We start from the raw sequence: 26,749 nt of genomic DNA on the forward strand, positions 1-26,749 counted from the left end.
TCTTTGCTGGGTGGTAGGTGATGCTTCCCAATATCCAACAGTAGCCAGTTTACTGCTGAGTAGAGATAATGCAAGACTTTTTTCTCAGTTGCTCTGGAGTCTAAAATGAAATAAAATGGAACCTGAGATCACAAAGCAACGCAAAGAAATAACAACACATTGTTATATACTGCATATTCAAGAGGAACATTTGCTGTCTTGCTATTGATTTTTATGCATGTTCTAAATCTGGGATCCGCAACCCAGCAGTCTGAGGATCAGCACTGGTCTGCGGCATGAAACGGGACCACGCAAACAAGTGAAGCCCCATCCATGGGATGCAGGTGGCACACAAAACCACACACACCTCCAGTCTGTGGAAAAACCTCTCTCCATGGAACTGTGTTCCAAGTGTTCGGAAACTTCAGATCGTGCAGAATGCAGCTGCGAGAGCAATCATGGGCTTTCCCAAATATGCCCATGTTACACCAACCCTCCGCAGTCTGCATTGGTTGCCGATCAGTTTCCGGTTACAATTCAAAGTGTTGGTTATGACCTATAAAGCCCTTCATGGCACCAGACCAGATTATCTCAGGGACCGCCTTCTGCTGCACAAATCCCAGTGACCAGTTAGGTCGCACAGAGTGGGTCTTCTCCGGGTCCTGTCAACTAAACAATGTCGCTTGGCGGGACCCAGGGGAAGAGCCTTCTCTATGGTGGCCCCGGCCCTCTGGAACCAACTCCCCCCAGAGATTAGAATTGCTCCCACCCTCCTTGCCTTTCGTAAGCTTCTTAAAACCCACCTCTGCCGCCAGGCATGGGGGAACTGAGATACTCTTTCCCCCTAGGCCTTTACAATTTTATGCATGGTATATCTGTATGTATGTTTGGTTTTTATATTAATGGGTTTTTAATCGTTTTTATTATTGGATTATTATTGTACGCTGTCTTATTATTGCTGTTAGCCGCCCCGAGTCTCTGGAGAGGGGCAGCATACAAGTCCGATAGATAGATAGATAGATAGATAGATAGATAGATAGATAGATAGATAGATAGATAGATAGATAGATAGATAGGCAGGCAGGCAGGCAGGCAGGCAGGCAGGCAGGCAGGCAGGCAGGCAGGCAGGCAGGCAGGCAGGCAGGCAGGCAGGCAGGCAGGCAGGCAGGCAGGCAGGCAGACAGACAGACAAACAAACAAACAACTCTACGGTGCCTTGGGGGCTGCTGTTCTAAATGATAAGAAAATGGGGGCCATGACCAGTGAAGGGCTACCAAAGTTTTTACTACCACACTGTGGGCGTGGCTTATGCATTTTCTTTCAACATCTTTCAGTGCAAATTGGGTGCCCTGGGGTGGAGCTCCATTTTTGCTACCATACTGTGTTCCCCCCCATCCAGGCAGCAGCCCACTCCTGGCCATGACCCCCAAAAAGGAGCACTTCCTAGCCTCGCAAGTCTTCTGCAAGAGCAGCAGCTTTTCTATACTTGTATACTGCAACTTTAAATGGTTTCCCTTCTCTGCATAAACTGACTGGGAATGAAGCCAGCTTGAGAAATTGTCTCCAGATTTCTACCACTTCCTTTGCTCTGGATACAGAAATGGCTTGATGTTCTGTCTGGACCACATCTACCACAACTCTAATTGATGAATTCTCCTGCTTCTTTATCCTTCCAAGACTGGAGAAGAAAAGGAAAGGAAAAGAGACAAACTTTTTTTTTCCCCTGTCACTTGGGCTAGAAGAGAAAGTAGAAGAATCCTTGCCAACTTTATCTGATCTTTTCTTTTTTTTAAAAAAAACCTAGGACTTATCAGTTTGACAGGTAAAGCAGGAGAGGAACAAAGCTCAGCTTTTCACTATTCCCTTGATGAACCTGTAATAATTATTGCTTATTTGTACCTTATGACAAACATTAAATGTTTTACCTCATTATTCTTAACAAATGTATCTTTTCCTTTATGTGTACTGAGAGCATATGCACCAAAGACAAATTGCCAAGCAAGGAAATAACTTTCTTAATTAGAGAAAACTAGCTGCAACTTAATTTAAGAGAGAGCCCCCACACGTGTTTCTCTGTTAGTAACAACTCTCTGGTCTCCTGTTCCGGGGTGCATTATCATCCACGTGAATCTTGCTAGTAAAACTCTGGTTTTGGATTGGCTAACAAAGCTGACTTTGCTGCCTAATTCAAATTGGATTTTGACTTCTCTTCTGCTCTCTCTTGTTCAAAGTGAAACCACCTACCCAAGTGAGTTTTCTTTTCAATGTTGTAGTTAGCTCTGGCCCAGCTCCTGCCCCAAGGACTGTGGATGTGGGGGAGACATCCACATGCTGCAGGCCTGTTTCCCCCCCCCCCCCGTGGAATCTGCTGATGAAGGCTCCTCTGACCAAAAAGACATGAGTGACAGGGAGGAGGAGAGTGGGGCAGACTGCTCATAAGGAGATCAATTATCTAGCTCCTCCTTGGATTCAGAACAAGAGTTAATGATACAGCCACGCATGCGGAGAGCGATGCATAGGCAACAAAAACTGAGAGATTATTATCAAAGAAAATGAGGCCACCTGTGGTTGGGTGGGGCTGTGGTAATTAGCAGCCTGTGGGTTTGGCTATTGTGGAGGATTATCTGATCATTGTGTTTTGTGACTGCTTTGCTGACTTTGATCTTTTGTGTGCTTATTTTTCCCTGCTTTGAAACTAAACCAGGGCAAAGTCTGTTTCACTTTGTGAAAGAAGAAGGACTGTGAATTGCCTCACAGCTGCAAGCTAAGTATCACAGAACTGATAAGGGACTTGTATAAATTACCAGTTTGTTTGGAGACTAGTGCTCTTTGCTATACCAAAAGAGGGCTTAGTTTAAGTGAATTTTCATTATAAAGAACATTGTTTTGAATTTTCAAACGTGTGTGTGTCTGAAATTTGTACCTGTGAATTTTTGGGAGGATTCTACCAGAGAGCCCGACAGAACATTCAAGATATGTAGATTTACATTCCTTCCCTTGCTACTGTTGTCTGTTTTACTCAGTCTTAAGTAAATTGCTGTTTTCAGGCAATTTCAGGCCATGTGAGTTGGTACGGTCTAACTGTTTAGAGCTATATTTGGCATTCTCAAAAGTGGTGCTAGAAACTGTCCTTAACTGTCCAGCCTTGCTGGAGTATAAACTGGAGTTTGGATAGCACCAATTAACTATCATAGATAGGCAGTTCAAAAATGTGGAAAATAAATAAAAAACAAAAACATAAATTTAACTATTCCATCTCAGCAACATCACCTAGTTTTTCAGTAATATCGTTCAAGCCAGCTAGGAGAAGGCCCTTGTACATACAATGACATATGGTGATCAGTATCGGGTTGCTAGCCAGTACCACCACACTGTACACCGGTAGCAAAAACAGAGGTGCATATGTCACATGCATGCATCCCAGCGAGATTTTGCTTCTGTGCATCCACAGGAAGCAAAATCTCACGAAGGGATGCATGTGTGCACGAGATTGTGGCAATTTTTTGCTTCTGTGCATGTGTGGAAGCAAAAATATTACTGAAATGTCATGTGCGCGTGTGTCGTTTTGCAAAATTGCATGCGCAGAAGCAAAATCTTGCTGGGATGCCCACGCGTGTGTTGTGGTTAGCTCTGGCCCAGCTCCTGCCCAAAGGAGTGTGGAGGTGGATGTGGGGGAAACATCCACATGCCGCAGGCCTGTTTTGCTCCCGATGGAATCTGCCGACGAAGCCTCCTCTGACCAAGGAAACATGAGTGACAGGGAAGAGGAGAGTTTGGCAGACAGCCCAGGAGATCAATCATCTGTATCATCCCTGGATTCTGAACAAGAATTAATGACACATCCATGCATGCGTAGAGTGATGCATAGGAGACAACAACTGAAGGACTATTACAAGAGAAAATGAGGCCACCTGTGGTTGGGTGGGGCTGCTGTAATTAGTGCTACAGATAAAAGTGCAGCTTGGTGTTTTAGCCTCATGGCAGTTTATCTGATTCATTGTTTCATCAAGATCATGGTTTTTGTGCTGTTCAAGATTGTGTGGGGACTCTCTGGACTTTAGAATTGGACTCAATTTCACAGTTATTGGGTGAGCAATTGGATTGCATTTAACCTGTGCCTTGTGTGTACCAGAAAATCCATTTGACATTCAAAAAGGGAGCTGTTTCTGTCTTTTGGGTTTTCCTTTTATCGTGTGGTGTGTGTTTTCCTGGACTAATTACCCCGTTATTACGGGTGGTTGAAACACACCGGCAGAACAGGCGTGTATACAGCAATGCAGAGCTGCATATGCATCGCACCGATAGCAGCGGTAAGTAGGAACCCCTGCCTGATGGTGGCCTCTTTCCACGTATGTATATTATAATGGTCCCTTGACTTTCGTGGGGGATACATTCCAAGACCGCCCGTGAAAGTCTAATTTCTGTGAAGTGGAGATGCTTCCTTCCTTCCTTCCTCCCCCTTCCTCCTCCATTCCTGGTTTTACTTACCCCCAGAACCCGCAGGGGCAACGGGGGAGCAAACTGGGTTTTTTGCTGCGCTCGCTGTAGCAGCGGCGGGTGGCCGTAAAGCTCGGCTTCAAGTGGAGTGTACCAACGCTCCGAGAATTAAAGGGGAGGGATCAGGAGGCTGGGGCGGAAGCGGAGCTTTTATTTAAAGAAGCAGGATGGCTGGGATGCTGGGGGCACGAGGAGGAGCGTTAAAATGCACAGTATTGTACATCAGGCGGCCCCGGAAATCCCTTGGTGTGCAAAAAAACCCAACACCGAGTATTTTTTTAATAATATTTTTTGAAAAACCGTGGTATAGACTTTTCGTGAATGTCAGACCCATGAAAGTCAAGGGAACAGTGTAAATAGGGATTAGACCACAAAACCTGTAACACAATTCTTCCTGGATGTGGAGCTGTAGTTCAATGTAGGTCAGTGATCCAGTTTCTGTAGAACTACAATCACATTTGATGGGAGGGCTATGACATCTTACTGTTACACACTGAATACCGATGTGCCTTCATGGGGAAACTGCAACAATTCTTTTTTCCTGCACTGCCACGAGGCATTTGTCATAAAATTTCTGTCACTTGCTATTTGTGTTCTTGTAGAGTGGGAGAAGTTGAAATGATTACACGTGTGGTTTTCCACTGCTGATGTTATTGGCATTTATGCCAAATTTAATCTTTGCCTTTTAAAAAATAATAATGCCAGCACTGTCAGATGATCCTTACACTTGTATGCTTGTTTTTTCTTCCTGCAATAAAGTTTTCAGTTTGTTGGATGGAGAAATGCACATGGTATATATAGCAGCCATAATTTTATGAGGCTTAGTCTCAGCACTGTTCACAGGATAACTTTCATTTTAAGTGACCTATTTGGTTAATTAACCAATGCTAATAACTGGTCATATTTTTCAGAGTAAAAGACACACCGGAGTATAAGATGCACCTTAGTTTGGGGGAGGGGGTGGGGAAATAGGGAAAAAATAATTTGCCTACCAGGTATTCATCTGGCTAGTCCTTAGTCTGGTCAGCTTCAGTACATTGGTATGCTTGCTAATGTGCTTGCTTTTTATCCCCTGGTTGGGGATAAAAACAATTTCTAAAACACTTCACTTCTCTCTCTCTCTTCAGAGAGAAACAATGAGAAAATCAGGCAATCGCTTTGTTAGCAAAGCATAGAAGATTGCTTCACACCTCGTTAGGGCTGAAAAAAGACAGAAGACACTTACCAGCAAAGCCTGGAAGATTGCTTCACTGTTAGCATCTTGTTAGGGCTGAAAAAAGGCTCAGCAGAGGGAGCAGCAATGAAAGAAGCAGACAAAGGGAAGATTGCTTAGTTAGCAAAGCAGGAAAGATTGTGTTAGCACCTCATTAAGGCTGAAAAAGGCTTAGTAAAATCTACATTTGGAATATAAGATGCACCCAAATTTCCCGCCTCTTTTTGGGGGGGGGGGAGGTGTGTCTTCTACTCTGAAAAATACAGTAGATAAATTAAAAAGCTGACCATGATTCTCTACTAAAAGAAAACTGCAACAAGAGCAGACTGAAGAAAAGTGTCTTACCCATATATAGGTAATCAGGTGTGGTAAGCATTGTCACAAAGCCTTCTGAACTCTAGGCTCTTAGAATAGTTTATTCCATGGTACCTATACCCAAGAATCTGATTTACTAACAGTCAAGTCAAATTGGTATTAGATAAGAGTCAATGGAAATCATGGGTGGTGGTGGTGAGAATGGACTTAGGTCTCTTGTGGCTGTGTAAGGATTCCAAACTGATTACACATTTGACCCTGCCTTCAGGCTCCATAGCATTATATATGATTGTACCGCTAACCATTGTACCAACCATGGTGGTGCAGTGGTTAGAGTGCGGGCTACTTCTGCTGATCACCAGCTGCCAGCAGTTCGTCAAATCGAATCTCACCAGGCTCAAGGTTGACTCAGCCTTCCATCCTTCCAAGGTAGGTAAAATGAGGTCCCAGATTGTTGGGGGCAATATGCTTACTCTCTGTAAATCACTTAGAGGGCTGTAAAGCATTGTGAAGCGGTATATAAGTTTAAGTACTATTGCTATTGCTAACTTGCTTCCAAGAGGTCCTCTGACCCTTCATCTTCCCTTCCTTTTAATTTACTCAAAAAAAATCACTTTTAAAAAACCCCAAAATCCAGATAGGATAGAAACTGTTAAATTCCAAAGAAGGTATCCTTAGGCATTTTGATGGCTGTGGGCAGCAGGCCGTCTAACGTATATAGTATTCCTGAGCAGTATTTTAGAGGAAGCAGCTACATATTAGTTTAGTTTATTAGATTTGTATGCCGCCCCTCTCTGAGCATGAACAAATTAGTTCCCCCTCCCCCCTACACTCCTGAAATGGACAAGGAGGGAAAGGTTTTTAAATGTCACAGTACACAAGGTGGGTAGGATATCCATTCATTTTGTCTATTACAATTTTATCGGCAATCCTCCTTTTTACAGGTGTACTTAAGAGGGAAAAGAATTCTCCTGGAAGCCACAAGAAGCCTTTTTAGATATGATCACAATGTACCAAATGAATGAAGTGTCTTCCTACAAATTAGTTTAAGAAAAAAAATCTCCTTTCGGGAAATGTATTTTGTTTTTTAATTTAAGTTTTTTTATTTATAATACAATTAAAAACATAACATACACACAATACAGACAGATGAAAAAAAGGTACACAATGGATTGTCCAGTACATACATTAATCATTCCTTTTTCCTCCCTATTAATTTTCCCAATATCTATCAAAATTTGAATTAGTTTTGAACTTCTCCATCATACTCCTGATCTTGCTCCTCCTTTTTTCCACGCAGTTATATACTTTATTCCAGGTTTCAAAATAATCTGTGTCCAATCTGTCCTTTAGCTCTAGTGTTAGTTTGTCCATCTCTGGGCATGATAAAATTTTAAATAGAATTTGTTCTTCTGAAGGAACACCTTTATTTTTCCATTTCTGAGCATATGCTATTCTTGCTACGGTTAGGATATACAACATTAAGTATACTTTGTTTTATTCGTATTTATCAGTGATTATTCCTAGGAGGAATAGTTTGGGTTTCAAATTAAATTTCATCTCTAAAATTTCTTGCAACCATGGCTCCTGGACTAGATTATAGTCCTAGACTAAGAAGTATAATTAGGTGGTCTTTAAAAAAGAAGAAGCAAAAAGAAACTATTGACACAAGCTTCATCAGCTGGACTGTGCTGTGCTTCAGATTAGTGCTTCCCCACCCAAAGTGAAAGAAATATAGCATACAACTACTATAGAAGCATCTCAGAGCAACAACGGTATCTTTTTCTAGGATGACACAACTATTATTTGCAGTTGCCAGAAATGACAATATACCCACACCCAATATGTTCTGAAGCCAAAGCCTTTTTGGCCTTTGGATCCAAAGCTTTCTACAACTCTATTCATCAGTATTTGCCTGATGAATGGGTTAGCACTATAAAAGCAAACCAATCAATAAAAGCTACAGCAGAGAAAACACAGAAGCAGCAATGATTTTTTAAATTCTTTATAAAAATGGCAAATATGGAAGCATCATAAATTTGTATCAGAATCCCTGAACGGATCAAATACTTGTATTTTTCAACCCATTTCTTTATAAGCATTGTTAAGAATAATGTTACTTATTGCTTTGGACTTTTAGTAGTCATTTTATTCATGTAAAGTAGTCATGTAGAAAAACCAAGAAAATGGGATGGAGCTCAAACAAACTACCATAAACTACCATAAACTCAAAGAGAACCAAAGGCTCATTTAACGATTTTTATTTAGCATAGAAATTAAACTTCAGACTGCCAAGTACGAAACATCTAGGGAAAATACAAATATATTGTAATATAGTCTATAGTCCAGAATATAAGAGCCTTTTGTATAAATTTGATCCAAAACAGTTATAGTAATTGTACTTTATAACTGTTAAGAATTTTCCTAAACTTATAGGTAGTTCTTGACTTACAATAGTTTTGTTTAGTGATAGTTCAATATTACGATACTGAAATATATGACTTATGACAGTTTTTCATTGTTACAACTTTGCAGCATCCCCATGCTGCTTCAATTGAAATTCAGATGCTTGGTAACTGGTTCATATTTATGACCATTGCTGTGCCCCAAAATCATGTGATCCCCTTTTATGACTTTCTCACAAGCAAAGTCCATGGAGAAGCCAGATTCACTTAACAACCAGGTTACTAACTTATCAGCTGCAATGATTCACAACAGCCAGAGCAAGAAAGATCATAAAATGGGGCAAAACTCACTTAACAAATGTTTCACTTAACAGCAGAAACTTTGTGTTCCATTGTGGCAGTAAATCGAGGACTATCTGTACATAGCCCTCCTCTTACAACCACAATTGAGCCCAAAACCTATGTTGCCAAGTGAGAATTTTTGTTAAGTGAGTTTTGCCCCATTTTATGACCTTTCTTATAACTGTTGTTAAGTGAATCACATAGTTGTTAAGTGAGTAACATGGTTGTTGAGTGAATCTGGCTTCCCCATGGACTTTGCTTGTCAGAAGGTCACAAAAGATGATCATATGACCCTGGGACACTACAACCATCATAAATATGAACCAGTTACCAAGCATCCGAATATAAATCACATGACCATGGAGATCTACGATGGTCACAAGGGTGAAAAATGATCATAAGTTACCATAATTCAAAAGGTCTACTTTCAAGCCGGTTTAACTCCAAACGGTCACTAAGCGAACTGCTCTAAGTCGAGGACTACCTGTATTAGCTGCGTATTAATTAAGTAACAAAAGAATTGGCAATAAAATAAAATACCAATTTTATTTAAAATGTTTTAAAATAAAAGATTTTTTTCTGATCTTTTATGCAGTTTAATAAAATAAAATTTATTATTGGAATGGCATTTTTGTTCACTGCAGAAAATCCCATTAAAATAAAAACTCCTCACATTGAATCATTTTACATTCAGGTTAAAAATGGAGATATAGGAACTACTTTTTTCTTTTCACACAGTGACTTGGATCTGTACTCTCTCTGTTCAGAAATATAAGAAAAATGGAAAGTTTTGCACACTATCTGCAGACATTAAGACCTAAGAAAAAGGTTTCTTTGAACTTGTCTTTCTGAAGGCAGAAAAAGTTGCCATCTCTCTCTCTCTCTCAATCTTCTTAGTCTTCTTCGCTAGAAATGTAATGATCTGCATAACTGAAAGCTGGAAAATTAATGGCTAGTTCTCTCCATTTTTTGTATATTTTCTTTGCGTTGCCCTTCTTATCTTTGAAATATACAACAAAATTTTTGATTTTTAAGCAAGGAAGATCTAGACCTTTGTATACCATCATAGTTCCCCAAATCTGGAAAAAAGTGAGAAAATCATATTAGGAATATATACCAATACAAGAATCTGATGTTGCTGAACTCCCCTTCCCAGCCATCATCATAATCCAAAATGGCGGTTTTTAGGAGAGGTGGCTCAACAATATCTGGAGAATCCAACCAAGGACTAACCCAGAGATACCCAAATTAATCAATGCCGACACTCACCTGGCCACAATTTTTACAGATAATGTCCCCGTTTGTTTGATAATCTGCTTCTTTTGCTCGCAGTGTCTTATTTTCACTTACGATATAAAGCTCTCTGAAGTGAAAAATGCAACAATTTTTTTTTTTAAAGGAAGAAGTGACTAGTTTTTTATATAGGCAGGAAAGAGTTAAAAATCATTGATAAAAATCATTGATATTTCCTGTATATTTCCTGCTGGATGAGTCACCAAATCTACAGGCCAGAGATACTGCATCTACAGTACTTTTGTTTGTAATATCCAAACTGCTACCAATCTGCTTTGGTTTCTGTGGTTGGTATCTCTTCCCACCTAAAGTAAGCAGTATGGCTAGTCAATCAAAGAGAATTCAAACTCTCATTTCACAAATTAACGGTCAACCAGGAGTCACAGGAGCAGCTATGGCAGCAACTGAGATTTGCTAATTTTTTAAGCTATTGGTTAAGCTATTAGTAAGCTATTGTTATTCAGTAACTCTATCAGTGGTGGGATTAATTTTTTTTTACTACCAGTTCTGTGGGTGTGGCTTGGTGGGCATAGTGGGGGTGGTAGGGGAAGGATACTGTAAAATCTCCATTCCCACCGCACTCCAGGTGAAGGTTACCACAAAATCCTCATTTCCTCCCAATCAGCTGGTACTCAGGAGGCAGAGAATAGATGGGGGTGGGGGTCAGTCAGAGGTGGTATTTACCGGTTCTCCGAACTACTCAAAATTTCCGCTACGGGGTTCTCCAGAACTGGTCAGAACCTGCTGAATCCTACTTCTGAATTTACTGGTGGATACCACTCTTATTTTTCCTGCCTTGATGGCTGGATCCCCTGCCCTCTTACTTCTTTATTGGCTGGATTCCTGAACAGCATTACAAGAATGTTGTTCTGGGCTGTCAGAAAAAAGGTGGTCTTTTAGTATATTGGGTACATTTGCCAAATCATTACGCCAAATCGAACTAGAGGGGTAACTTTGGAGCAAAATTATAGTTTCCAGTTTTATCTACATCAATGAGAAATTTGTTCAGAAAAGAACTCTAAGCGGAGCAATCGGTGGATTAGTAATTGGTGAAACCATTGCACTGATTCAATCAAAGGAACCAGTGGGACAGACTGCCTTCATGAGATGTGGGTGCTCCATCCCTGGAGGGTTTTAAGAGACTGGACAGCCATTTATCTGAAATGGTATGGGTCTCCTACTTGAGCAGAGAGTTGGACTAGAACAGCGAACATTTCTGATTCTACAGACTGGCCGCAATGATGTTGGTGGGGGAAATGGTTTCATGCACGCAACCTAGCTTCTGTGCATATACAAATGCAGTTTCACATGGTTGCCCGACTGGGGTTAGAGACTCCTGGACTAGAAAACCTCTACGGTCCCTTCCACATCTGATGTTCTATGTTCAATCAGAACAAGGCCCCCTGAGGGTAACACAACCATATATACACACAGAGGTGGACTTACGCAAATTCCTTTTTAACATTGACATGATGCATATTTAAAATAACTTGAATGTCGTCTCCTGAGCATTTTGGTTCATTGCAGTTTTTGCAGTGGAACATGATCAGGGAGGGGTTCTCCTTGTATTGTTTAAACTGTTTTTTCTTTGCCTTCATTTTCATCTCCATGCAGCTTTGCAGCTGAAGCTCTTTGATCTAGCAAAGGAATGAACAGAACCAAGAAATAACTCCCAACTAAAATGTCATATCATCCAGGAAAATTCATGTTGGATTATTTGAAATTTGGAATTTTTTTTTTGAAAAAAACTTTCCCTTTTCCATGCCTTAAAGTAAATGCTTGAATACTGAATGTCTTTATTACATTAGAATATATTACAATATTGATCATCCTCATTTAATGATTCTGACTTTGCCACTAAGTGAAACACTGGCTGAAATATTGTGACTGTAAGTGTGCTTTCCAGCCAGGAAGAGACAAGACTACTAAATTTCACATCTTTTATTTATTTTATTTTACTTTTTGCTTCCTAACCACTTCCTTATCCTTTTGAATGATCAAGGGCCTACTTACTGTTTTGTACACATGAAAAGAAATGCAATTATGCCACCACTATGTGCCAGGCAAACAGCTGACAGTAATGACTTGACATCCCTTTCTCTCCAATATCTTCACTCTGTGACAGGGTGGGAGGAATCAAGTGATTTCTGTAGGCAATCTCTCCTTGGTGAGTATGATCGTATTACTTTTGATGTGCAGAAGAGCTTACTCTCTTGAAATCTCTCTGCTTTGCAGGGGAAGGGGAGGAGTTAAGCAAAGGAAAGATTTCTTCTGAATAAATAAGCACTTTTTTTAAAAAAAACAAAGCTTTTCAAAAATAAGTAATAGAAAGCAAAAAAGAGAGACAGAGGGAGTAGAGAAGTATTTTCTCGATCCACAGCTCATATTAGAGAAACACCTTTCAGCTGTGGCGAGGGGGGCGTTTGTCCAGGTCCGCCTGGTGAACCAGTTGCGGCCCTATCTGGACCGGGACTCACTGCTCATAGTCACTCATGCCCTCATCACCTCGAGGTTCGACTACTGTAATGCTCTCTATATGGGGCTACCTTTGACAAGTGTTCGGAAACTTCATATCGTGCAGAATGCAGCTGCGAGAGCAATCATGGGCTTCCCAAGGCATGCCCATTTTACACCAAAACTCCGCAGTCTGCATTGGTTGTCGATCAATTTCCGGTCACAATTCAAAGTGTTGGTTATGACCTATAAAGCCCTTCATGGCATCGGACCAGAATATCTCCGGGACTACCTTCTGCCGCACGAATCCCAGCGACCGGTTAGGTCCCACAGAGTTGGCCTTCTCTGGGTCCCGTCAACTAAACAATGTCATTTGGCGGGACCCAGAAGAGCCTTCTCTGTGGTGGCCCCGACCCTCTGGAACCAGCTCCCCCCAGATATCAGAGTTGCCCCCACCCTCCTTGCCTTTTGCAAGCTCCTTAAAACCCACCTCTGTTATCAGGCAAGGGGGAATTGAAATTTCCCTTCCCCCTAGACTTATAGAATTTATACATGGTATGCTTGTATGTATGATTGATTCTTAAATTGGGGGTTTTTAGATTATTTTTAATATTAGATTTGTTCACATTGTCTTTTTATTGTTGTTAGCCGCCCCGAGTCTTCGGAGAGGGGCGGCATACAAATCTAATAAATACAAAATACAAATTTTCAGAACCACACTTGTCACACCCTTGGTTTGGACCTTACCTTGTCCAAATACTTTTCATGTGGCATCTTTTGTACACGCTTAATTGCTCGATGCATCATTTTTTCACGAAACATATTAACATTTTCACGTTCAGCGGCTCCCGATCCATCTGAAGCTACGAGCACATAGATGCTTTCCTCAGCTCGAGCTCTTCCCCGAGCCTGTAGAGAAACAAGAAACTAAAATAAATACTAGGAACTCACATGTGGGTGTTAGGTTGTGTTCCCCTCCTTCCCTGGAAGAGTTAAAGAGCTTTGCTGGAATATGAATCTTGATTTCAATATTTATTTGTCATGTACTTTGAGAAACTAGCAACCCATCATGACGACAGAAAATATCTTCCAGTACAGTGATCCCCCGATCATTGCGAGGGTTCCGTTCCAGGACCCCTAGCAATGATCGGGTTTTCGCGAAGTAGCGCTGCGGAAGTAAAAACACCATCTGGGCATGCACAGATGGTGTTTTTACTTCCGCAGCGCTAGCGAGGAGCCGAAGATTGGGGTTCCTGGAAAGGGGACTCAGCTGGGAAGCGGCGCGGCTGTTTTAAAACGTCGCCGCTGGCATGGGGGGCTTGCCAGCACCCCCCCGGACCCCCAACCCAGGTTTGGGGGGCTGCTAGGAAGCCCCCCATGCCGGCGGCGACGTTTTAAAACAGCCGCGCGGCTTCGCAACTGAGTCCCGAAGACAAACGTCAAAGGCGAACTTCCACGTTTGTCTTCGGGACTCATTGGGAAGCCGCGCGGCTGTTTTAAAACGTCGCCGCCGGCATGAGGGGCTTGCCAGCACCCCCCCGAACCCGGGTTGGGGGTCCGGGGGGTGCTGGCAAGCCCACCATGCCGGCGGCGACGTTTTAAAACAGCCGCGCGGCTTCCCAATGAGTCCCGAAGACAAACGCGGAAGTTCGCCTTTGACATTTGTCTTCGGGACTCAGTTGCGAAGCCGCGCGGCTGTTTTAAAACGTCGCCGCCGGCATGGGGGGCTTCCTAGCAGCCCCCCAAACCCGGGTTGGGGGTCCGGTGGGGTGCTGGCAAGCCCCCCATGCCGGCGGCGACGTTTTAAAACAGCCGCGCCGCTTCGCAACTGAGTCCCGAAGACAAACGTCAAAGGCGAACTTCCGCGTTTGTCTTCGGGACTCATTGGGAAGCCGCACGGCTGTTTTAAAACGTTGCCGCCGGCATGGGGGGCTTGCCAGCACCCCCCCGAACCCGGGTGGCCGGGCGAGCAGCGAGCGAAGGGCGGGTGGCCGGGCGAAGGGCGGGCGAGCGGCGAAGGGCGGGTGAGCGGGTGCTGGGGGGGGCTTCTCGCCCTCCCGCCAGCAAGAGGGGGAGCGAACGGCGTGGGCGGGCGAAGGGCGGGCGAGCGGCAGCGAGGAGTTTGCGTGGGCGGTGGGGAAACTCCTCGCTGATGCTCGCCCTCCCGCCAGCAAGAGGGGGAAGACCCAGGGAAGCCGCCCAGCAGCTGATCTGCCCGGCGCCATCTACGCATGCGTGGCCATAAAAAAAGGGCGCGCATGCGCAGATGGTGTTTTGACTTCCGGGTTTAAAAATCGCAATTTAGCCCGTTCGCAATGATCGGGGTCGCGATACCCGGGGGATCACTGTAGTTGGTACAGAGAATCTTAATCAATTAAATTTAGTTACTGTTGCTAACAAAATTTGAGGAACGGCTTATTGGTGGAAGACTCTAATTTCCCACTCAGAAGGTTGAGCGTTCAGCAGATGTTTCTCCCTTAGGATGCTAAAAGAAAATATCTCCCACAAACTCCGTGTGGTGTCAGGAAGGGAATCCAGCCAGTAAATGCTAAACTCCATCTACCCTGTCTGAACCCTACAGGGTCCTAAAAAGAGCAGGGTTTTTTTTACCGTTGCCAATACAATTTAAAATCTATTTTAAAATGTATTTAAATAGCAGTTGAAATATGGGGTAGAAGGAGAATTCAGATAAAATGAAAGGAGAGAGTTGCCTGTTTTTCCTGTGCCATATTTATTTATTTATTTATTTATTTAATATTTATTAATTTTATTTATTTATTTATTTAATTTATTTATTAGATTTGTATGCTGCCCCTCTCCATAGACTTGGGGCGGCTAACAACAATAATGAAACAATATGTAACAAATCTAATATTTAAATTAATTTAAAAGACCCTTATTTAAGAAACCAAACATACACACAGACATACCATGCATACATTTTATAGGCCTAGGGGGAAGGGAACATCTCAATTCCCCCATCCCTGATGACAGAGGTGGGTTTTAAGCAGCTTACGAAAGGCAAGGAGGGTGGGGGCAACTCTGATCTCTGGGGGGAGTTGCTTCCAGAGGGTCAGGGCCGCCACAGAGAAGGCTCTTCCCCTGGGTCCTGCCAAACAACATTGTTTAGTCGACGGGACCTGGAGAAGGCCAACTCTGTGGGACCTAACTGGTCGTTGGGATTCATGCGGCAGAAGGCGGTCCCGGAGATATTCTGGTCTGATGCCATGAAGGGCTTTATAGATCATAACCAACACTTTGAATTGTGACCGGAAACCGATCGGCAACCAATGCAGACTGCGGAGTGTTGGTGTAACATGGGTATACGTAGGGAAGCCCATGATTGCTCTCGCAGCTGCATTCTGCACGATCTGAAGTTTCCGAACACTTTTCAAAGGTAGCCCCATTTCTCTCAACTTATTTGTCCTAGTTGCAAAAATATACAGGTTCACTTATCTTTATGAGAAACACAGCATAAGTCCAAATATATTTGAGCACTTGAGATAGGCAACCTGCCTCATTGATAGAATGACGTTTTAAATGCTTTTTATGCTGCTGTTGAGCGCCATTTTGGTATTGTGGTTAAAGCAGAAGATGGTAATCTGATTATCTGATAAACTTACAGGTGAAAAAACAATAGTGGGATGGCTGGAACATTACCTGCATCATCGCTATTTCATTGGTAACAAGACCATAGCGTATAACAATGTTGCACTGTGAGATATCCAGTCCTTCCTCTGCTACGGTGGTAGCAATTAGTAGGTTGATTTTGCCAGTACGGAATTTTTGAATGATATCTTTTTGTTCATTCTGTAGAAACACGTTAAATTCATAAATGGAATGACAGCATAAATGAATGTCTCTTACAACTTGAGCTAAGTCATAAAGCATTTGTTCCCATCCCTACACAATTGAAAATTAATGAAAATCTGGCAATAGACTTAACATTTTTGTTTTACCTGAGTCATATGCTGAAATTCACTATTATGTCCTGTACCAATGAGGTAGTGAGCCTTCACTCCAATTTCTTCAAATTTGGGATTATCGTTAATCCAGCGATAGATAGCAAAGGCACTTTGACGGGTTTTGGCGAAAATAATTCCCCTGGATTCATTGCTCTTTGTGAATTGTTGCATTAAAGTTGCGCGCAACTTTGTTAGTTTTTCATTTTCGTATTGTAGATTTTCCGCTAACTCTTCCAGCTCTTTTTGTTCGTCTTTAGGAACAAATGTAAACGAATGCAATATTTCAGTAATTATGCTTTAAAAGAATTAGAGTAGGTTATTATGAGCCATGCTGGCTGCAACTGATTGTGGCCCAAAATATCTGAAAGCATTAGAAGGTCATGTTCAGAATGGCCGCTGGCAAGGAAAGACAGATGATGGGACGGAGGGGCAGGTGGCTGCCTGGCAGACCAGATCATGTGCTTTCCTCCACACCTTTCTCCGCCTGCTGCTTGGAGGGTTGACCCAGTGGTTGCATCGCTCAAGCTCACCTGCGCTATGTGGGCTGTGCAGCCCCAGAGTGTGCTGGCCATGCATTCACCACGCCCCCCCCCTCCAGGGCTGACAATCTTAACTGAGGCTTATTTTGGGGGTAGGGTTTATATTATGAGCATTTTGAAAAATCGTGCTAGAACTTATTTTCTGATTGGGTCTTATTTTCAGGGAAGCAGAGTAGAAGGCAGAAACTGCAGGAGATAGGCAGGGTCTCAAATATTTATTTATTTATTTATTAGATTTGTATGCCGCCCCTCTCCGTAGACTCTTTCTTGCTTTTTTTCTCTTTCTTCTTTCTTTTCCCCCCTTGCTTTTCTTCTTCTATTCTTTTTTTCTTTTTATGCTTGTTTTCCTTTCTTTTTAAACACTTCTTTCTTTTTACTTTATTTTTCGGCTTTTACTCTTAAATTTTATTTCCTTTTTGTTAGTCAGTTATTTTTTTATAATTTTTTATATAATGGAATTACATATTAGGTTTTGTAATTCTGCAATTTGGCTAATTGGGTGTTTTTAGGAGATGCTATTTGTTGGTTCCTTTTTTTGTCAGGTTCTCTCTCCTCGAGTTTGTCACCTGTAGCTTTTTTTGGTTGAGGTTCTTTTTTTCTTTAGAAGTTCCTTATTAATGGGCGATTATCATTTAAAAAGGTTATTAATTATATATGAAAATCGATATAGAAGAGATATGGAGAAATTTGAATTTTATAGCCTAAGCAACTTGAGAGATTTTAAATCTAGAACAGCTTAAAAGAGGTTTTAGCTAACAATATTTTTGTACAATATAAGAAATTGAGTAACTAATTTTTATCCAGATGTTAAAAGTCAAGGAGGCAGCATTAATCTTTGCATAAATACAATTTGTAAAAGTGAACTATTGTAAAGCAACTTGATGTTTTTGGTATTTTTTAACTGTACTGTGAATGGAGAGAAAAAAATAAATAAAATATTTGAAAAAAATAAATAAATAACAAGGCCCTATGCCATGTTAGAGCTTTATAGGTAATAACCATGACTTAAATTGCACCTGGAAGCATAATGGAAAACTAATATAATTTACACAATAGGCTCTATGGTCTGGATATGTTCACACCAAACAGTAGTAGTATAGATTTACCTACAAATAAGCCTCAGGGAACCTAACTCTTAGGTTCCTATCTACTTGCACTGGGAACACACAGTATATAGTTATGATTAAATTAGGTTAATCACCTTGAGAATAAGAAGGCAGCTTCCCTAAATGTCTGTCCACAGAACATCCTGAAACTCCCCTGAGTTTCAGCTAAAATAGAAGTTGAGAAAATTGGGAAGTTTATATCCCAATTTTTAATGAAAACCAGAAGTTTTATAAACATGAATAAAAAATGCATACGAAATAGGATTATGGTAAGCCACTTATTACAGAGCAGCCTTATCTAATGATCCAAATGCAATAAATTTTGGTTCTCATTTTCATAGTGTATATTGATTTGATTTGGAGACGTGTAGACGGGAAGTCCCAGATGGCTCACACTTACCAAAAAACAACTTTAACAAATATGTGTCAATTTCATCTAGTTGTGAGTCTACGAGATCATCTTCCTTATCTTCATCCATTGCCATCCTTCTGCTCCTTTCTTCCTCATAAAAGTTCTTCAGATGGTTATAGGCATCAATCATTCGGGTAGTATCATTGATCAGCAAGGCATCGTTGTATTTCTTCAAGTGTTCTGCACAGACCCGCTCTTTGCGAGTCCCTTCCTTGGCCGCTAGAAAAAAAGAACAAACCTTGAGAAAACAAGCAAGCAAGCAAAGGTTTTCTGCCCATCTAGCTTAGCAATGTATTATAAACCACGTAGTAATCCAATGTAAATGTTACCTTTCTTTTCCTCCTGAATTACCCACTGTTCATAGGCCTGTGATCCAAACTCAACCTTTGGACTGAATTGGCCGTAGTTTTGAATCCCAGCCATAATATTCACGAGTTTCTCTCTAAATGGATCCTAAAATGTAAAGCATGTCATTAGTGAACAATCATGGGATTAAAAGGGATATTCATTCATACATTCATTAAATTTATATGCTGCACATCTCGCTGTCCCAAGTGACTGTGGGATGCTTATTTATTTATTTATTTATTTATTTATTCATTCATTCATTTTTTCATTCATTCATTAAATTTATATGCTGCACATCTCTCTGTCCCAAGTGACTGTGGGATGCTTATTTATTTATTCATTCATTCATTCATTCATTCATTCATTCATTCATTCATTCATTCATTCATTAGATTTGTATGCTTAGCAGCTTGGAAGACTAACATTCTCCCCAACCCCTGCAGAAATCCTCACATCATCCCTTTGCATCTAACGTTTGTTAGAAAAACCTCCAGTTAAAATAGATATTCAACCAAAATCACAGTAAATCTTTTTTTTTTTTAGTTTCTTTTTTTCCTCCAGGAAAATTTATTTATTTTTTCTCCACACCAATCACATATGCAATATAATATACCATCAATCTTAAAATACAATACAATAATAAAATTTTTGAATTGGGTATTCATAATCCATCTAGTGCTACCTCCTGTACTTTTAATAACTGGATAAAAAAATTATTCAAATTTCTTATATGCATTTTTTTTAGTTTCTAATTGAGGAGAATACTATAAACACAGCAGATCGATTAATCCAGAGCCCCCCCCCCCCTTTCTGGCTTTGTGAACCAGCGAGGAAGAGGGGGGGGATGCGCGCATGGATGGTCATGTTCGCCTACTGCTTCCACAGCCCATTTCTGAACAGTTCATGGACTAGTAGTGGGCTACAACCTAAGGGTTGGGGATCCCTGAAGCAATCAGTTGTATGCCTACATAATGAAAACTAATGACGCTTGAGAAAGGAAATGAAAATATCTCATATTTCAGAAGGATCAATATTAAAAATAAATCTTAACTAGATGTGTGGGGCAACAATATCCAGTCTCAGAGTCAAATGTGACCTTTGAACAATATGAATCGGTCAGACACAAGAGGCTGGAAGAAGGAAATGACCCAATAGGATATTTTCTTGTGAATAATGTGGGAAAATGTTTTTTATTTTATTTATTTACAGTAATCCCTCACTACTTCGCGGTTCATCTTTTGCGGATTCGCTACTTCACGGGTTTTCAAAGGAGGCTTAAATCCATTAAAAATTTTAAATCCATTATAAATTCATAAAATTCTTCTATGGTACTACTGTAGTCTATTAAAGAAACTGGTAGGATATCACATGCAGTTCCAGCTGAGAAACATCATAGAATGACTGTTTAATGCAAAGGGTGGGTTTTTAAAGTCCAAATACTCATTAAATACATTAAAAAATATCTTTCTTCTACTTCACGGAAATTCATTTTTCACGGGTGGTCTTGGAATGCATAGTCCGGGAAAAATGAGGGATTACCGTATTTGTATCCCACCTTTATTATTTTTACAATAGCAATAGCATTTAAACTTATATACTGCTCCGTAATGCTTCACAGCAGAGGCCCCCAATTTTTACGGCTTTCTGGGAGTGGTGGGGGAAGGGGATAGTTCTGTGTGAGCAACTAGCACATTTGTGCATTGGCGTGCAGTCAATTTGCACGAGCATTTGTGGCTCAGTTCTGAATGGCTCATGACCCAGTAGTGTGCAACAGCCCTGGGGTTGGGAACCCCGGCTTTACAGCGCTAAGCAGTGTCCTCTTGCCCTCAACAATCTGGGTCCTGATTTTTTCAGCCTTGGAAGGATGGAAGGCCTTGAGCCCTTCGGGATCAAACTCCTGGCAGTGGACAGAGTCAGCCTGCAATACTGCATTCTAACCACTGTGCCATCACAGCTCCAGGAGGACCATTTGCTCATATCTCCCTATGTTCCTATGTGCAATTTGTCACATATGTTTTTCTTTTTATGGGCTACAGATGCAAAAAGAACCAAGCTGGAATCTTCCTCAAGATTCCAGTTCTTCCCATGAAGAAAGAGAACTTTCTTTTCTGAAAGAGGAAGGCAACATATGTAGGCATGTCTTTTTTATGTTTAAATAAGGTACCATACACAATGCTGTAGTTACACAATGACATCTATACCTCCTTTTTGTCATCTGCAATCTCAAATTTCTTAAGAGGTTCTTTTGCTTGATGTTGAAGTTGCTCACTGTGCTGTTGTACAGTCACAATCTTATCTGCATCCAGGTTGGCACATATCTAGAGGAGGGAAAGTGATTTAAGTTATTTGGATAGGCAGGTCTATGCGTTAAGACTACTCCTGTGTTTTTGTTTAACTAGCAATTGTTTTGGCTGAAGGAAGATGGAAAAAAGAGCAAGTGGATCATCAAGGAATGATCTGCAGAAAAAAAACCTTTTTTAAAAAAAACAACCTAGCTGAATCTGCAACTATTATTTCCCAGAGCAACATGGCAAGGCCAGGCTTTTCTGGAAAGTTCTTCTGCTATAGTGTCTATCCAGATGTACATAAATGAGAGACTGAGTCTTCCAAATTCTCAGTATAAAGACTTGAATAACTTAACAACCGGTTCTCTGGCTGAGTGGGCATGGTCATGGGGTCATGTGACTGGGTGGATGACATCACTTATCACACTCAGCCCTGTATCCTCGGAGAGGGGTGGCATACAAATCTAATATATTATTATTATTATTATTATTATTATTATTATTATTATTATTATTATCATCATCATCATCATCATCATCATCATCATCATCATCCTGGCCAAGATTCAAGGTAATATTTAATCAGTTAGGGCAAATCCCACCCAGTTCCTGCCTGTTTTTCAACCTCTTTTTCAGCCATTTATTTTTTGGGGGGGCACATTTTCAGCCCATTTTTTTGAGCCAAAAAACAGGCCAAAAAAATCAGTGGTGGCAGGGCTAGCCAGTAGTGGAATGTGCCAGGTCTATGCAGTGCTTTGGAAACAACTGGCGGTACAACTTTAAAGGTGAGTTCTCATTTCCTGCCAGTTCAGAGGCATCTGAGGGGCCTCGCTTGAGCATCTCTTTGTTTCTTGAGAGAGATGCAATTAAGGCAGGTTAGCCTTAAATGGCGGCACATGGAGCCATACCTGAGGACACGTGAGGCGTTGCCCTATCTCAGGTCCAGCACACTGGCCAGCTGATTTCTGGCATTCTGGAGAGTGGGGGAAGGCTGTTTTCACACTCCTCGGGCTTCAGGAAAGCCTCCGGAGCCTGTGGATGGCAAAAAATGGACCCAACCGCCCAACAATACGCTGGCTCTGTTAAAAAGTGCTATTGATAACATGTAAGCTGCCCTGAGTCTAAGGAGAAGGATGGCATAAAAAAAATAAATCAAATAAATAAAACCAGAAGTTTGTTTCTGAAAATGGCCTCCCCCTATCCAATGGGCCTACCAGAAGTCCGGAGGCTTCAGTAAGGCCTGCATGCATGCACAGGGGGGCAGCATCGGGGATTTGTGTGCACATGCAGAGAGGGAGGGCACTGCATTATGGGTGTGGGCACACATGCACGCGCTACCATGTGCATGCACACTCTTTTAGCACCCAAGGAAAAGAGGTTCGCCATCACTGTCCTAGACAGTAACATCTCTTTGCAGCAGTGTGCCCAAAGCATCATCCTCACTATTGTGAACGGCTTTGCTCAAGGGTGAAATTAATCCGGCTCTATCTAGCTCGTCTGATATGATAGGGCTGACTGCATGAAGCCTTGCCCACCCACATGGATGTCATGATGCCCCTTTTTTGTGACAGTTTCAGTGCATCCCGGGAGGGAAGGTAAGTGAATTTCTCCTCTGGCTTTGCTGTGTTTCTGCTTTGTCTCTCAAGTAAGGCTCCAGATAGTGTTCCTTGGAGACAATCATGCCTCAAAATGAAACCTATTATGAAGTGTCCCCCCAAAGATTTAAGACAGAGGTCTTCAAACTTGGCAACTTGAAGACTTGTGGACTTCAACTCCCAGAAGTCTCCAGCCAGCTATGCTGCCAAGTTTGGGGACCCCTGATTTAAGATGTTAAGATTTAGAGTTGGCTGCTATGTAAATAAAAATATTTGCAATAGTTTTATGATCATGTATAACTTACTGTTAGAATATGTTCCTCTGCTTTTGATTGATTCGTTGCCCCTCCCACTCCGGGTGAGGCCGTCAGCCCCAGAATTTGAGGCTGGTCCACCAGTTGTTTTCCTTCTTTCTTTCGCTTCTCATTTTCCCTTTTTTCTTTTAAGTAGTAACGCATGATATTGTTATAGACAGCTCCTTTCTGGGTATGATGGCATTCGTCAATGATCATCAAGGAGAACACTGGAAGACATATTGTGCAAATTGGTTATAGAGTCCTTGTGCTCATATGCACTTTAGTAAAACAAACTACTTTGCTTCTGATCAGAAGGCTATAAACATTTTCTAGACTGATGCGCAGATTTGGTAGTCCTTCACAAATAAGAGGCAGATAGGACCCAATCAGTGAAGGGCTGCAAAAATTTTTACTACTACACTGTGGGCGTGGCTTATTTTGTGGGTATGGCTTGCTGGCCATGTGATCAGGTGGGAGTGGCTTAACAATCATGTGACCGGTAAGTGGCTTAAAGGTCATGTGACTGGTCAATGCTTTGGGTTAGGGTGCCTGGCCTCTCCTCACCTTCAAAGAGATACAATTTCCCTATCTATTTACTATTACTGAACATTCAAAATATGTTATTTAATTCTATGTACATATGCTGTATGTGTACATACATATTACACACAGGCCATTATCTACTATGTAAACTGTTTATGTATGTGGACGCATGCACGCACAGATCTTCTAAAATTACACACATTCAGCCTCATTTATTGCAATAGGAAAAACATGCCCAGAGCCCAAAAAGAAAAAAAAAATTCAAAATTCAAAATTTTTCTACCAATTCTCACCTGACCATACCCTTAGAAGCCTATCACTGGACCCAACGTGCTTTTTGAAGAATACAGAGTGGGCTCCTTTTCAACTAGGACCATGCTATTTTTTGGTATTATTTTCAATCGCCATGAGCTGCAAGAATTATTAATCTAGTTGTCAGTTGGGAAATGGGACCGTTTTCTTTTTAAAAGATGCATTTGGTAGGACGAGTCCTTGTTAAACCTTGTGAAGACTAATAGATGCACCTTGCACCTTTTGGTGGTTCTCCAAACAGAAATCATGTCACATGAATGTTGGTGACATGAGTTGGTGGTTATTGCGGGGAGGGTCAAATATGAGGTTCCTAGGCAGACTGACTACAATGCATTTGGTGTTCAGATCTATAGGGCTATCTCTATACATGCCTGATAACTGGACTTCTTCTTCATCACATTCATACTCTTTCTCCAATGCATTCTCCAGGATCTTAGCTGTACAAATAATCACATCATAATCTCTAATTAGTTGAGCGAATGAAAATTTCAGCTGAGAGGCCCCACTCAGTCCTATTGTTCGGTACGAATGCTTCAGGTAGGGACCAAATTCATTCTCTAAATGCTGTTCCACCAATGGCACCTGTTTTCCAGATAGATGAGAGAAAAGAGGGAAAGGAGGGAGGGAGAATGAATTAAACAGATGTTCATGACAGTGGGATTAGACCTGGCAGAATGCGGGTTGAATGCATCACAGGCAGGCCATGCCCACCCTGGTTCAACAAAGGCAAAAAACATCCCAAATCAAGTTTGACACCTGTGGCTTAAACCAACATTTTCCACCTTCTCCAGTTCTTCAGCAAGCATGGCCTTTGATGAGAGAACCTGAAATCCAATTAGCCAGAAGACGCCACTATGATAAAGGTTGCTTACATAAAGTCCTTTGGTTATTGCAGTATTTACTTACGCCTCCCGGTTGATGATCAGATGGAAACTGTGGCCAGAAATACCTTTGCCCAGCTCTGATTTAGTGAATCAATTGTGGCCTTACCTGAGACCCTAGGACTTTACTCCAGTGGCTCATTCCTTGAAGTATCAGTATGCGGCTTAGATTAGTGCAACCTGTGAGGCTACCTTTACCATATAGCCTAGACACTTCAACAGATGCCATATGCAGCGGCCTAGTGCTCACCAAAGTACAGAATAGAATTCTTTATTGGCCAAGTGTGATTGGACACACAAGGAATTTGTCTTTGGTGTATATGCTCTCAGTGTGCATAAAAGAAAAGATACATTTGTCAAGAATCATGAGGTACAACACTTAATGATTGTCATGGAGTCAAATAACCAGCAGTAATTGGTAGGTTCATATGACACTCTCTGGGCAGGGGTCCTGCACTGACTCCTTATTAGATTCCAAATCCATTTCAAAGTGCCTGTTTTTTTAAAAAAATAAAAGATATATTAAGCTCGGCCTCAAGTTATTTGCAGTACTGCTGATCTCCACAGGAGAATCTGATGGTGCTGGGGAAAGCAGCTGGTTGTTTCCCATTTTGAGAAGGTCAAGGGTTCCAAAAGCATTTTTTTCCCAACTGTAGGGATGGCCCTCTTGGTTGGACCTCTTTTGGTGGTTACTTTAGCTCTGATGTTTTTCATTTTCAAGGAAAAGAGAAAGACAGGGCTCTTCTCAAGAGTGTTTGGAGTGTGATCTCATTTAATTATTGTTCGTGGGTATAGGAACATATAACTTGGTTATATGTCTTGTGTTTTATTTTGTCATATGCTGCAATAATTTGTTTAGAATGCAATGAGATAGAAATTTTTTGAATTTATACATATCCAATAATTAAACCTAGTAACAGGACATCAACACAAGTACAAAAAGTTCATGGAACCAGAATGCCTGCATTTTTCCGAGATCAACCAAAGAGTTCTAGTTATACCTAAGCAAATAGAGGCAGAATTTCCTTCATTTTCTTGAGGAAAGACCAGCTTGAACAGATGTATCTATTATTTATACCAGGGGTATCAAACTCATCACATGCAGGCCAAGTCCACTCTGATTTCACAAAGGCAAAAAAAAAGTCATGATACATCACGATATGTCATGTGACATGATCGAGTTTGACACCTGTGATTTATGCACTTGATTTCATTTAAGACCTCATTAACATTATAAAACCAAGCAATAATTGCTTAGCTATGTACACCGAAGTTCAGTCTGGAAAATAGACAAAGATGAAATAGGTGAAGGCTCTTCAGATCAGTATAGAATTTGGCCTTTTCAGAACTTGCAATTATTTTATAATTCACTGAATCACAGAAATGATTTTGATCTTTGTAAAATGTTATAAGACATTGCTCAGAGTTTTCTGGAGTGGGCAGCCATCATCATCATCACCATCACAACAGCAACAACAACAACTACAACACAACAACATGTCACCGTGGACAACACTAAGTGCGGTTACAATTCATCACCGGATGGTTTACCTTGTTGACAAGAATTATAACCTTTCCACATTCTTTTGCTTTTCTTTTTTTATCCAAATGGTCTTTGGCAATGTAGACAGCAACTCGAGTCTTTCCAGTGCCTGTGGGAAGGCATATAACAATATTTTTCCCTTCCAAAGCTGGTTTGGCCACTTCCATCTGATAGTCTCTCAGACTCAACTTTTTTTCAGAGCTTCCTCTTTGGTCTCCACTTTCAACATGATCTGCAGTTGAAAAGAAAGTACAAATCATTGATGATGATGATGATGACAATAATGATGATGATGATGATGATGATGATGATAATAATAATAATAATAATAATAATAATAATAATAATAATAATAATAATAATTTCTTCTAGTAAGTTCTCCAACACTGGAGGTCTTGAAGAAGAGATTGGACAATCATTTGTCTG

General features: G+C 41.1%; 1 protein-coding gene across 2 annotated transcripts in view; it reads right to left on the reverse strand.

Moving 5' to 3' along the window:
• The window catches only part of IFIH1 (interferon induced with helicase C domain 1), a 55,100-nt gene continuing 28,351 nt past the window's right edge, over window positions 1-26,749 (reverse strand). The window contains exons 6-17 of one of the 2 annotated variants that reach the window (XM_070731645.1): window positions 26,332-26,555; window positions 24,271-24,481; window positions 23,054-23,271; window positions 21,070-21,186; window positions 18,850-18,973; window positions 18,509-18,739; window positions 16,458-16,714; window positions 16,159-16,308; window positions 13,246-13,407; window positions 11,491-11,681; window positions 10,021-10,114; window positions 1-100 (exon numbers count right to left, since the gene is read on the reverse strand). In XM_070731645.1, the coding sequence (XP_070587746.1) occupies window positions 50-100; window positions 10,021-10,114; window positions 11,491-11,681; window positions 13,246-13,407; window positions 16,159-16,308; window positions 16,458-16,714; window positions 18,509-18,739; window positions 18,850-18,973; window positions 21,070-21,186; window positions 23,054-23,271; window positions 24,271-24,481; window positions 26,332-26,555 (2,030 nt within the window). In that variant the 3' untranslated portion in view covers window positions 1-49. Of the gene's footprint in view, window positions 101-9,020; window positions 9,831-10,020; window positions 10,115-11,490; window positions 11,682-13,245; window positions 13,408-16,158; window positions 16,309-16,457; window positions 16,715-18,508; window positions 18,740-18,849; window positions 18,974-21,069; window positions 21,187-23,053; window positions 23,272-24,270; window positions 24,482-26,331; window positions 26,556-26,749 lie in introns of those variants that run through there. The other variant, XM_070731644.1, reaches the window with a different exon arrangement.

This window comes from Erythrolamprus reginae, chromosome 1 (genome assembly GCF_031021105.1).
Source record: "Erythrolamprus reginae isolate rEryReg1 chromosome 1, rEryReg1.hap1, whole genome shotgun sequence".
NCBI classification, from domain to species: Eukaryota; Metazoa; Chordata; class Lepidosauria; order Squamata; family Dipsadidae; genus Erythrolamprus; species Erythrolamprus reginae.